Below are 13133 nucleotides of genomic sequence, written 5' to 3'. Positions count from 1 at the left end.
AAAATCTCATCATGAAGAATCCAGAAAAAGCTATGGAATGGAAGCTGTACACCAAGTTTTCATTTTCTAGACAAAATTATTTTACTTAGGCCTTTTCTTGGGAAAATGTAATTAGTTATCTCAGAAGGGCAACAGTACTAGCATTCTGTGTTTCTTGTCTTTGGTATTTCCACCAGAGGGCTTACATATTCTCTGAGATCTGCGAAATCAGTAGTCATACACAAATTTCTTACTGGTGTATTCCTAGTGCTCTAATTTCTAATTTCTTGTAACTTAAACAGCTACCACAGATCAGGAGCCCTGCAGAAGGCAGATATGTACTGGTTAATCTCGCTCTGCCTTCCTTTTGCCTTGATAAAAACTAAATAAAAGCTAAATGCACCAGTGCAAACAAAACACCTACCCAACAAACCACATAGAATACACTGCTTTGTTCTAGCTGTCTCCCAGCTCTTTTTCTTAGGTGTGGCTGAATTTAGACAATCACACAAATATTAATCAGAGAAAGCAGTGCTCATTGCCAATAGTCTCGGAAGAAGTACTGTAAATGGAAGATGTCTAAATAGTCATGCTGAATACACAAAACAAACAATAAACCCCTTATGAAACAGGTTTATCTATACAGCTATTGCAGTTTTAGCACCTTCATCTACCACCAGGCCTGCATCTTATCTGTTTTTTCTTACTAATGCAGTTAAAAAATCCTTCCGATTATCTTTAATCTATTGGCCACACATACAAATGATTTGACATTTTGCTTATCAGTGTATACCTCTTCAAATCTTATCACTTATATTATTTGCAACTTATTTTCAATCTTTCCAAACTTTCATTTTTTATCACTATAACTCTTGATTATGATTATAAATCTTGATTAAGAATGATTAAAAACGATTAAGAATCTTGATTAAAAACGATTATAATCTTGATTATAAATCTTGATTACGAAGGCCTCTCGCCCAAATATTATTATATATACCGTAACAAGGTTCAGCACAGTGTCTCTCATAACCTATACCACACATAAATTAATTCTGGTAAATAAAACTGACTGCTGCACAGTTTAATATCAACAGATGTGTTCACAAATACTCTTGTGTGACAGGTATTTCTTAAGCCGAAAAGCTAGCCAGATTCACTGCGTTTCTTCTCAGCTGCCCTGGAAAGGTGGAATTCATATATGATACCCTGTGTGATGAAGGTACTAAATAATGATTTCCCTCTTTGAGTTGGCAACCCTATTGAATGCTGAATTTCACAGAACACCCCAGCACTTGGTTTCACATTAGTGGCAGCTGTTAACAGTATCAGTGTAACTGGTGCTGAAATAATAAAAAATATGCTATATAGATATTGTCTGAAGGACGTGTTTACTGAATGACTTGGAATCTGAGAAGGGTGATTCACTCAATGAAAAGTTTACTATAACTTAAAGGGATTAAATTAATAAGGTCCTACTCAGATTTAATCAAGTTCTTCAGAAATTATGCTAACAGACAATAAAATGCTATGCTTTTAGATTTCTGACAGTAAATCATTTACCCTGAGAAGCCTTAATGAGTAGATTTGTTTCAGTCATACAGACTGTAGCAAATAACTTCTCATCTTAATTAAACACCTCTCAATATGAGGACATTCTAATACTTTGGAAACAAACATCCCAGCTCAGACCAAGCCATGGTCACTTCAGCTGTTGCTGCCTGGGCTACAGCAGCAAAAAGGGGTCAGCAGGGATAAGACAGAGGCGATAGCAGTGGGTTCCTCCAGGCAGGAGAAGGCTGTTGCATCAAAACTTTGCTTGGTGTTGGCTAAATCTCCCCTAGCTGATCGCCAAAACCTGAGCGGATGCAGACCAAGGGCTACTGATGGGACCCAGCCCTTTGTAAGTCCTGCAGAACAGTTCCTCCCTCTCCCTTGCTCCAAAAGGATTTAGATCTACTGGCCCAAGGCAAAGTTGTACAGTTTGTGTATTCCCTTGTTCAGTTTTGGGCCCCTCACTACAAGAAAGACATCGAGGTGCCTGAGCGAGTCCAGAGAAGGGCAACGAAGCTGGTGAGGGGTCTGGAGAACAAGTCTTATGAGGAGCGGCTGAGGGAGCTGGGGTTGTTCAGCCTGGAGAAGAGGAGGCTCAGGGGCGACCTTATCGCTCTCTACAGGTACCTTAAAGGAGGCTGTAGTGAGGTGGGGGTTGGTCTATTCTCCCACGTGCCTGGTGACAGGACGAGGGGGAATGGGCTAAAGTTGCGCCAGGGGAGGTTTAGGTTGGATATTAGGAAGAACTTTACTGAAAGGGTTGTTAGGCATTGGAATGGGCTGCCCAGGGAAGTGGTTGAGTCACCATCCCTGGAGGTCTTTAAAAGATGTTTAGATGTAGAGCTTAGTGATATGGTTTAGTGGAGGACTTGTTAGTGTTAGGTCAGAGGTTGGACTGGGTGATCTTGGAGGTCTCTTCCAACCTAGGTGATTCCGTGATTCTGTTATTTGGGACCAGGGTTAGATGTTGACTTTTAAGAGAAAGCTACAGCATCATAAAAGAGAAGAACGTGTTTGACATAACGATGCATTCTGTGACATGCATGATGTATATGCACAAAAGATAAAAACCATGGAGCCTACAGCCTTTATGGGCATTTCAAAAATCACAGACAGGTGACTTAAAAACAACCTGCCATCAGCACAGGTGATTCTCCGGTGAATACTTCCAGTGCTCTCCAAATGACTTTGCAGATAACGGCACGATAGGGACGACTACTTTAGCCCAAAACGAAACGAGTCACCCACCAGGGTGCCCACCAGGCGGCACAAAGCCGATGGAAGGGGCTGAGGGCAGGGGAGGAAAAGGGAAGGGGCCGGTGCCCTCCCGGCCGCGGGCAGCCCGGAGGCAGCGCCATGCCCGCCCCCCCGGCTGTGGGGCGGAAAAGCCTGCTGCGGGCCGGCGGCCTGTACCACCCGGAACAGAGGGGAGTTTTTGGGGTCTCCCTCAGCTCCCAACAACACCACCTTGAGCTGCCCGGCTGCCCCGCTGGCAGGAGGCAGCCGGCTTCCCCGCACGGCTGGCAGAGCTTCGAGCCGCCTGTAGGCGGCTCTTCCCGGAGCCCGCGGCCCTACGTGATTTCCTCCCTCCCCCCTCGGGGCGGGCCCTGTGGTTGCTGCGGGGCGCGGCCGGGCCGGGCGGGGAAGGGGCGAGCAGAAGATGGCGTATCCCGGGCAGCCTGCGCCCGGCGGCGGCTTCTACCAGGGAGGGGTGAGCGGGGCGGGGGCCGGGTGGCTGGGTCGGGGGCTGCCTGCGGGGCTGCCTGCGGGGCTGCCTGGTCTGCGGCGGGGGGACGGGGCTGCGGTGGGGCACTCCCGTCCCGTCGCGTCCCGTCCCGTCCCGTCCCGTCCCGTCCCGTCCCGTCCCTTTCCTGCTTCCCCATCGGGGGTCCCGGGGCCGCCTTTGGGGGCTCTCAGGCCGCCTCTGGAGAGGCTCCGGCGGCGCTTTCCTGTCAGCGCAGCGGCTGACGGAAAAGCTGCTGCTGCGGGTAGCAGCCCGCGGGCGAGGGGCTTACAGTGTCGTTTGTGGTTATCAGCCCTTCAACACGAACAAAATTAAGTCACATCATGGTGTTTCAGTTAAGAATCAGTTATGTTAAAGAGCAGTCTCCAAGCTGAATGTTAATGCATGTTTTCTTCCCAGCGTTTTCCCTCGAGGTCTGTCTTGCACAACGTTTTTTTTTGAAGCGGAAAGAAAAGTCAGAGGTGCATTGCTAGTCTTAATCTTCAGGATCGTGTTTTTACTAGTATTAGACTTTAAAATTTAAGCTCGATGGGATATGTGATACTGCATCCAGATGAGTGACTAGTCCCTGTGCAAGGTTTTACCCTGATGTGCTTAAATTGTACTAAATGAGCGTACCAGGCCCAGGACTGTGTGCTTTCTTTTCTAAAGGAACTGTGGGTTTTTTTTTTTCATTGTTCAGACTTTTTAATATGCTTTGTATATAAAAACACATGTTGATTCTTAAGTACAGACAGTACAATTACTTACACTGAAGCATTAATTTAAAACTAATCATTTTTCTTCTTGATTTATAAGTATGGCGGAGCCCCAGGAGGACCAGCATTCCCTGGACAAGCTCAGGATCCTTTGTATGGTTATTTTTCTGCAGTAGCAGGGCAGGTAGGCTTAAATGTTACTCATTTGTTGGAAATACTTTTCTGGAGAGTCATTTCTACGTGAGGTTTTAGAAAGAGGGATGCCGAATGTTTGCAGTAGGGAGAGCTCTGTAGTTTCAAGTTTTTGAAAAAAAAATAGCTGATTGGTCTTACTTAGCCTGGCTGCTAGAATGCCTTAGCACGGTTGAAGAGCTAGTTAGCATTATTCAAACTGTGTAGTTACTGCCTAGGTATATACAGCTGTACTACATGCTGTATAGCTGTGCTATGTACAGTATAGCTGCATTCATGTACAGACTATAGTTCCTGTATAAATATTCAGTGACTATATATTACAGGAAACGTTGGAACTGAATTGTGGTATAGCCATTCGTTGGGGAATGCTGTTTCTGGAGAAGGAAGCCAGAAATGATGGGGAACATCAGCTGTGGAGATGTTTGTGTTAAGAGTGGGAAATGCTAACAAGAAATATATTATGTGATAAAGTGGCTTAATGGATTCACAAATGGAATAGCAGTCTTTATCTGTGCCAACATCAGGGTGTGTTTGTAGGATAGAGTGATTACTCTTTCAGGGGAAAGGGCATTCACAACTTTTATTTTAGGTCTCTTTTTTTTCCCCTTTGTCATTCTGCACTGCATTTTTTTATTTCTTTTTTTTTGTAATTTCATGGCATACATAATTTTTGTGTAATTATGGATGTTACTAGAGATACATAGTTCCTGAAATGGGTTGCAAAGGTTAGGAGCATGTGAGTTAGATTTATTGAGCTAGAAGTTCTGTCTTTGCTGACAATACAAATAACAAAGCTATTTATTGTACACATAGGGTGTGTGGAAATCTGAAACTCTGCTACTCTGCTTCTGGATCTGATATCCACAGGTGCACGTAACCACAACGTGGAAGTTTAAATCCAGCAGACTAGTTGATGTTTAAATTCCCAGGTTAAGACTGTAATTTGGCTCACTGCTTTTTGTTCTCTGTTACTCATTTGGATTAATAATGCATCTTACAGTCTGTGTGTTACTTCTGTAACATTGCTTATGCATACATAAACTGCATGTTTTTGTAATAAAGGTGAATGCCTGTCCAGTAAGGCGTAGCCCAATCTAAATTCTGCTGAATGTGTGCTTACAATTTCCTGCCAGCTCAGATGCTTCTGCATCTGGTGCCACCAGGTAACGTGCTAGGTAGAGCCTGTAACTAGTGCTGGAAAAATGAGTACGCTCCTATTGTACAGAGGAAAAAGGGTGATAACAGCAAGCAGGATGCAGCGCTGTGGAGAACAGGTGACAAGAGCTGGACCTCAGCAAAGCACAGACCGCTGCCAGACTACTCAAGTGCAGCGTGGTCACCAAAAGCTGGTGACCCAGTGAGCTAATGGGTGTGGTCAAGTTAGTACTTAAAGTATTTAAGTTAGTACTCTAAATACCTTTTATATGGCAGAGTCATTCCTTATTTGAGTAAACAGGGTAGCTTTTGAAATGTTACCCTTGGAATCAGCAGTCTGTTTCAGGGAGCAGTGGTTGTCTGGTAAGAATCCTGCAAGGAGACAGTAAAATCAAACAGATGACTTACCAGTGGTTTTTATAGCCATCCATGTAAGTCTGCAAAAAGCCACATCTCACAGTTTTCTGTAAGAACTTAACTATAGAATTAGTAAAGTTTTTCATCTTGGTTTGCTGCTGTGTTGTTTTTATGCCTAAACAATATATAATGTTATCTGTGAGCTTTCTTTGGAGTAGTTTACAACAGAAATCTTGTTTTACGTTTGAGGAATTAATTGCCTTTGTTTATTGAAAAAAGTCAGACATTTATTAAATGAATTGACTCTATCTTTGTAGGAACTAATAATCTTTCTTTTCAATCTGTTTGCAAAGCCTCCGTGCCTTTTATAGTTTCCTTAAGTTCTACCTGAGAAAAATAAATAGAAGGCCAAGTACCTTTACAGTAATGCTAATCATGATAAAAATAAAAACCATGCTTTTCTGTCTTGCTTTCTGTTACGAAGTTATACAGATCCTGCCTTTCTTTCAGAATACTCAAGGCCTTTGAAAATATTTGTTTCTTACAATGCACGGCTAATTTATTGCTTTTATTTATTTATTTATTTTCTCTTGAGTGTAATGCTTCTGTTACATCTGTGTAGTTAGAGTGATGGAGTAGATCAGAAGAAATTCTGGTTTTTTCACCTGTCGATGTTACATAGAATCAAAATGTTGTTGCTCTTTTTCCAGACCTTGTAAAACGTCACTTAGTATATTAACTACTACTTTTTCCTATAAATGTTACTTCATTTCTGAAAGTTAGCTGCCTGCATCATTTTAACCAGGCCATTTAGTAGCATATCTCTGTGCAGTGGTTTTAAAAATCTTAGGAAAATGCCGAGGCAAATAAATTTCTCTTAAATGCAAAGCAACTCTTTATTCCCCGTTTTAATGCTTTACACTAAAGTTGTTGGTATCTGCAGATGTAACATTCCATCCTTGAATCAGATTAAATTATACTCAAAACTCTCTGTGAACAAAACTTTATGGTGGGTGTGTGAGGAATGTGGCCTAGCGTTGCACTTCCACTTTTGACAGCTCATTGCTTTCCATGACTTAGCTGTTGTTTTATTTGGCTTGAGAAGGATGCTTGGGAGGGGAGTCACTTTTCAGATCTTTTCGGTGTCTTTTTCTCTTTTTCTTTCCAAATTCTTTGCTTTCTGCTTTTGTTTGCTTTGCTTATTATTCCCAAGCAAGCAAACTTTTTTTTTTTTAAAGATTTCTAAGTCTTAAGGCTGTCTCGAGAGGAGGGTATGTATGAGCTGGGTTCCAGGTTTCCTGTGTAGCCATGAGATCATAAGTCTCTAAGTTAAAGTGAAAAAGATACCAGTTAAATACCAGAAAAAAATATCAGTTTCATTTTTTGAGATCACTAGATGTGAAAGCTTGTTTGTGTTGCAAAAATATCAACTAAAGAAACATCGTTAGAGATATGGGTTATCAAAGGCAGTTTGTCACGTAGCAGAAAGAGAGGGGTAATCAGTTGTTTCTTGAAAGGGTAAATTAATGCCACTGAAAAGGGAGCGGGAACTGGGAGAAACTAAACTGGGAGAGGGAACTAAAGCAATAGCTGATACATCTTCTGTTATCGAAAGGATGGACAAATAGATGCTGATGAGCTACAGAGATGTCTCACCCAGTCAGGGATTGCAGGAGCGTATAAACGTAAGTTAACAATTTGAACAAACAAACAAACAAACGCGCTTGAGTGCACTAATTCTTATGCCATCTACCAGAAAATGCTTGTAGTCGTGCTTCCTGCAGTTTCTTTTATTTGCATGGTTTTCTTTCCATACAGACTACTTTGAAATGTAAATTCGCTGTATTTCTGTGTGGATAGGATTTCCCTTCTCAACTGCCTTCCTTCCTGCTGCTGAGCTGGGAGTTGCAGAAGTGTTGCGTTTTGTAATAGAAAGACAATTCTTAAAAGGTGTTTGGTTTTGAAGGCGAACTTGGATATCGACTAAAACATTCTGTGGCAGAACACCTCTGTCAGGGTGCATAGTGCTCGGTTCATAAAGTTGAGCAAAGTACCTCGCTAAAGTGGTTTCTATGCTAAAATATAAATGACCGCTTTGATTGAAACCCAAAACCTTTATGGATTGAGATAAGAGCAAATTAATTTTATATAGAATTTGAAGTGTCTCCACATTGTCTGCTGTCACTGTTTCTAACAAGTAATGATTAAAAGCCCTTACTTGGATCAAAACATAGCATGGCTGCGTACAGTGGAAGAAATCATAACATTTTAGACATTGTATATTACAATAAGCAATTGAAAATGTTATGTTTAGATGAACAAAACTGAAAATCATTCTTGTAATACAACTTATTTTCATTTTTCTAATTTACACAGCTTTCAACGTAGAGACTTGCAGGCTCATGATCTCAATGCTGGATGTATCCTTTCTTATGAAATATAAACGTTTTTGCGTTATGTAAGCAAAGATAAGAGGGTGCACAAAATTTGGGAAATGCTTTGTAATTTCCCTCCAGCCTGCACTTGATATATGTTATGATCATTATGATTGGGGACACAAAAAAATCCATTCTTACTCATTTTGGAAGATGAAATAATTCTAACAAATCAGTCTGTCAGTGACTGGTCTTTTTTATCACAAGGGGGGGTCTCTAAGTCTAGGGGACCGTTTCCCCACTGCATGTATGAAGAGTCAGATCTGACAGCCCAGAACGGAGGTTTGTTCAAATAGCTCATTGTGCTTTTGAAACTAGACAGCATCATAGATGTCCTAATGAATTAAGCATCTGTACTACGCAGCCCGACGGTATTTGAGGGCCCCCTAAATCCTGTTCCTTGAATTATCAAATTCAAGTATCTAATGGGAGGGTACATGGCATTCAGCCATACAACCTGTGGAAAATTATTGTATGCTGTGCAAGGATGGATTGGAATCTTTAGAGTTTAATAGTTAAAAGTTAGGCTCTCATGTTCAAATGTTTTGCTGTTTAAAAAGAAAAAAAAAAAAAAAGCAGAAATTAAACTGGAAGGACTGATAGGTCACCTGGAACAAACTGCTATGGATACCAGAGATCTGATATTATTCTTACTTTTTTTTATTTGGCATGTAATTTTATTTCAGATATGTATTTCATCAGTAACAATTGCACTGCAGCAGATAAAAGAGGAATTTGTTAATTCGGTTACATTCACAAAGAGCAAATATTTTATCAGGCTTCACTGAGAAGTGTGGATGGCAAGTTCGCTGGCATTTGGTTTTGGCCGGTGCTATTATCTCTGTCAGTGCTGTGGGATGCTCTAGTTAGTTTGCTGTCAGAAGTAGTAGTCAAAATACCGTTAATATTGACCGTCAAAGAAAGAGTTTTTAACTACAGATGATAAAAATACCGATTTCCATTTAACAGAGGACTTTTTTAATTTTGGAAGTCAAGGAAACTTTTTCTTAGCTTTGGAATCAGAGGGATATGTCTGGCACACTGGGATTTAATGAATTTAAAGAACTGTGGGCTGTGGTCAATGGCTGGAAGCAACACTTCGTAAGTTTTGACAGCGATAGAAGTGGCACAGTGGATCGTGAAGAACTGGAGAAAGCTTTGACAAATATGGGTAAGTGCTGAAATTTCCTTGCATCTGATGCTGAGTTCCAACATTCCCCAGTACCAATTATCCTGTAATAACTGATACGTGGTATTTCTAATAAAAACGTTGGATTGTGTTAACCTACCTGTCTTCAGTCCAGTCTTTCTATTTTCAAATAGGATTTAGATTGAGCCCGCAGGCAGTGACCGCAATCACAAGGCGATACAGCACTCGTGGAAAGATTACATTTGACGATTACATTGCCTGCTGTGTGAAGCTCAGAGCTCTTACCGGTGTGTTGGATTATAGCCTTGTTACTTTCATCTCTGTAATATGTTTTTATTTCATAAAATCTGATTACTTAGGTATCTCAAGTTCAACTTTAACTTTTACGTAACGCAAAATAGGTTTCTTTCAATAGAATTTACTGGCAGAACTATAACAATTATAAATTGATTATTTCGATCCCCGTTGAAAAATGGACTTGTGTGAGCTTTATGCAAGAGACTAGGAAAGTTGTGTTATCAAAATGGGGAAACTGTATTTAATAGTGGAACACAAAGCATTGTATATGGTAAATATGAAGGTCCATTAAGTCTTGGAATGAATTGCTGTGTTCTTCGTGAGTTGTCATTTATGTGGCTTGGGGATTTTTATTTTTTCCTTGCCTTTGTTTTGCTCTGCTGTCATTTCCCAGTTTGTTCCATCTTGCAAACTTGAACCTTGTGTTTTGCTTTAGAATAAAATTCAGGAAGGTGAGAAATTTACATAAAATGTTTGCTTGTAGTATGAGGAGTAGTATAAGCTATGGGCTAGTCTTCTGTTATTACAAACAAGCATTTTCAATTAGGCATTTGGCCAAAATAAAATCTTAGGTAGAATGCATTTTAAAAAATAACTATTTCTTACTTAACTTTTGTTTTTGTCTTTTTAATATATTTTTTTGCAGAATGTTTTAGAAGAAGGGATGTGTCTCAGCAGGGTTTTGTGAATTTCCAGTATGATGACGTAAGTGAACTTCAATGAATCAGTTAAATTTATGGTGTAAAACTAAGGAAAAACTTAAAACTGAAGGTGAACAGCAATAATTTCAGTTTGTGCCTGTCTTCGTTACATTAATGGGAAGTGACCGCAAAGGTGTGCGTAGGGGGGTGTTTTATTCAGTTCTTCTTTTGGAGTTCAGCTAGGTTAAAGAGTTGGAATTGGGTACTCTGTTAACAAGTTTGTATGCCTTTGAAATTGTAGAAATCTACACGTTACGCATTTTATATGGATTCCTTACTAGTGTGGTTCAAGCAGACCTTAGAGTCTGTCACTTGCTACCATCACTTCCTTTGACTTTTTGTTTTGTTTTAAGGTTTGGTAGGTATTTAGGGAGGGTGGTGGAATGTACACAGAAATCATACTTAGTCAGGCTTGTGGGTTTTGCCTTCCTGACTGTATCTATGCAAGATGAGGAGAACAGTAGATTCAAGTAGTCCTGTTGTTGTTAAGGAGATTTTTTTTGTTTTAATTTACATATGAAAACTAGCAAATAGTTATTTCAAAGCTTTGTTGGTCATGGACTGAATATGTTTACAGAAAAAAACAGGAGAAAAAGGAAGAAGAAACTTGTACTCTACTGTACTTCTAATAAATGGTTGTTCTTTTTTTTTAGTTCATACAGTGTGTTATGAGCATCTAAATCAAAAAGGAAGTTGTGGATGATCACAATTATCATTCCAGTTTGTGTTTTGCTTTGCCAAACGTTTCCATGATTGTGTATCTCAATATCGGAAATGGAATATTTTATGAAGGTATTGCTTTACGCACTTTTTTAGTTTTGATAATGAATATCAAGTAATCATGTACTGTCATCTTTAACTTTCACCCTGTAATTATTAAAGATTTTTTTTATTTTCATAAAATTGTAAGGCACTGTGTATAATAACCACCATTATGGAGATACTGAGTTTTTCTGTAATGAGTTTACTTCTTTCCTATAATTCAATAAAAAAAGTTCCTGGAGTGTAACCTACCATTTTTTGTCTTAACAATACCATGCAGATGGCAGAAGATAAAACACATTCTTTTGTCTTTGGCAGCGTAGGACAGATGTACAAACTGAAAGCGTTAGCTTTTGGAATGATCATTTTACTCTTGTCTGTTGGAACATCAGTAAAATTTAAGTTGCTTGTTTTGAGAGCTAGGTATTTTCAAGATGAAGTCTGTGACACCATGCATCGAGTGGATGACTGCCTGTTAGAACGTCTTATAAGCAGGGATGAGATAAAACATACCAGTGAACTCTTTCAGCATTGTGCTCTTATATATGGGGCTTTTGTTCTAGTAACTTCTTGCTCTGTTTATGTCCCTATATACAACGTTTTTAAACATATAAGAACTGTGCTGTGTCAGTTTATACATTAACTGTCCTTTAAACTTTAAGCTATCAGACTTCAGTGATGTCAGTTAACATTTTTTATCTCCTCTTTATACCCTAGCACCTATCCTTCCTGCCTTTATACGCCAACTAATGTACAAGGGTCAAAACCCTTCCCACCTGCCTGTGATGGAGTTTGTTCTCCTTATAACAGCCCACAGGGTGGCATGTTTTAGATTTGGGACTAAAACAATGGTGATAGCACACCAGTGGTTCAGCTGTTGCACGGCTTCAGGCCCTTCTCTTTCTCACTCCGTGACCCCAGTAGGTAGGCTGGGGGTCAGCAAGAGGCTGGGGAGGGGCTCAGCCAGGAGCACTGCCCCAGACTGACCCGAGGAATATTCCATGCCATGTAACATCATGTTTGGCAATAAACTGTGGTAAGTCTCTCCGAAGTAGCTGTCACTTGGAGAGTGGCTGGGTCTTTGTCTGCTGGAGGGAACTGGTGAATTGGTGAGTGATTGCTCCCTCCTTTTTTCCCTTTCATTTATTAAACTGACCTGCAAGGATTTATTGTTTTTCCTTTTACAATTCTCTCCCCCATTCTGTTGGGCAGGGCAGACAGTGAGCTAGAAGCTGGCATGTGCTTAGCTGCTGGCTGGGGTCACCCTACCACAGGCCTGAAACTACTCATGAAAGAAAACACTAGCCAAAAATGAATACAACATTCTTCTTCTAGATAAACGTTATTTATTAATTTGTCTGAGACCCCCAAAAAATTCATTATAGGTATGAAGTTATGCCATAAAACATGAGAATGAATGATGAAATAATATGTGGGATTAAAATGCACCTACACATAAAAGCTTGGCTTGAAAAATGCATTTAGCTGAACTGCACCATACAAAAACAGTACAGTTTGGTAAAACAGTTATTGCGTAAACAGACAAGTTACTTGCTTTTGAAAAGTACCAAGGTAGGATGTGGTTTTGTGGTTTTATTTGTTGTTTTTCAGGGAACAGGGGGGTGGTATTTTGTGTGTGGTTTTGGTGGAGGGTGGTGGTGCTAATACCACACCTCTCTAGCGCAATGAGGGAAGAGGACCAATAACAAGACTCCAAGTTTTCTTCCTCACTTTATTTATTTCCCCAGATTGAACTAATCAGTTCATCAGCTACTGGGCTGCAAAATGGCACAAGAACAATGTGAACAAATAGGATTATCTTCATGGATCTTGTTGAAAACACAAAACAGAGAAACCTGTAAAATGAAGAATTCCAGAACCAGGAAGAAATTCTAGTTAACCTGAGAAAACATTGCTTTTTGTTCTCCATAAGCATTTCAAAAACCCAATGTGTTCACAGGTACTGATGGAATAAGCATCTTTCACTTTTAGATTCAAACTAAGATAATCGATAAGGTTACTAAGAAGTGACCTCAGTATTTGCTGTCATCTAACTAAAAAAGAAAAAGCAACAACGTAAAAGTTACTTCCCCATTAACGTAGTTT

At 40.1% G+C, this 13133-nt stretch overlaps 1 protein-coding gene across 1 annotated transcript; it reads left to right on the top strand.

The window, feature by feature from the left end:
• The first annotated feature begins 3097 nt into the window (after positions 1-3097).
• Positions 3098-11274, top strand: SRI (sorcin). Its single transcript, XM_040547058.1, has 8 exons — positions 3098-3244; positions 4076-4159; positions 7298-7367; positions 8059-8102; positions 9141-9288; positions 9441-9554; positions 10211-10269; positions 10919-11274. Exons 1-8 carry the CDS (start codon positions 3194-3196, stop codon positions 10943-10945), a joined length of 597 nt encoding a protein of 198 aa, XP_040402992.1. The 5' UTR covers positions 3098-3193; the 3' UTR covers positions 10946-11274.
• Positions 11275-13133: the final 1859 nt, after the last annotated feature.

This window comes from Cygnus olor, chromosome 2 (genome assembly GCF_009769625.2).
Source record: "Cygnus olor isolate bCygOlo1 chromosome 2, bCygOlo1.pri.v2, whole genome shotgun sequence".
Taxonomy (NCBI): Eukaryota; Metazoa; Chordata; class Aves; order Anseriformes; family Anatidae; genus Cygnus; species Cygnus olor.
The sequence above is the reverse complement of the archived record's forward strand: the minus strand, read 5'-3'. Positions and strand labels throughout refer to the sequence as shown.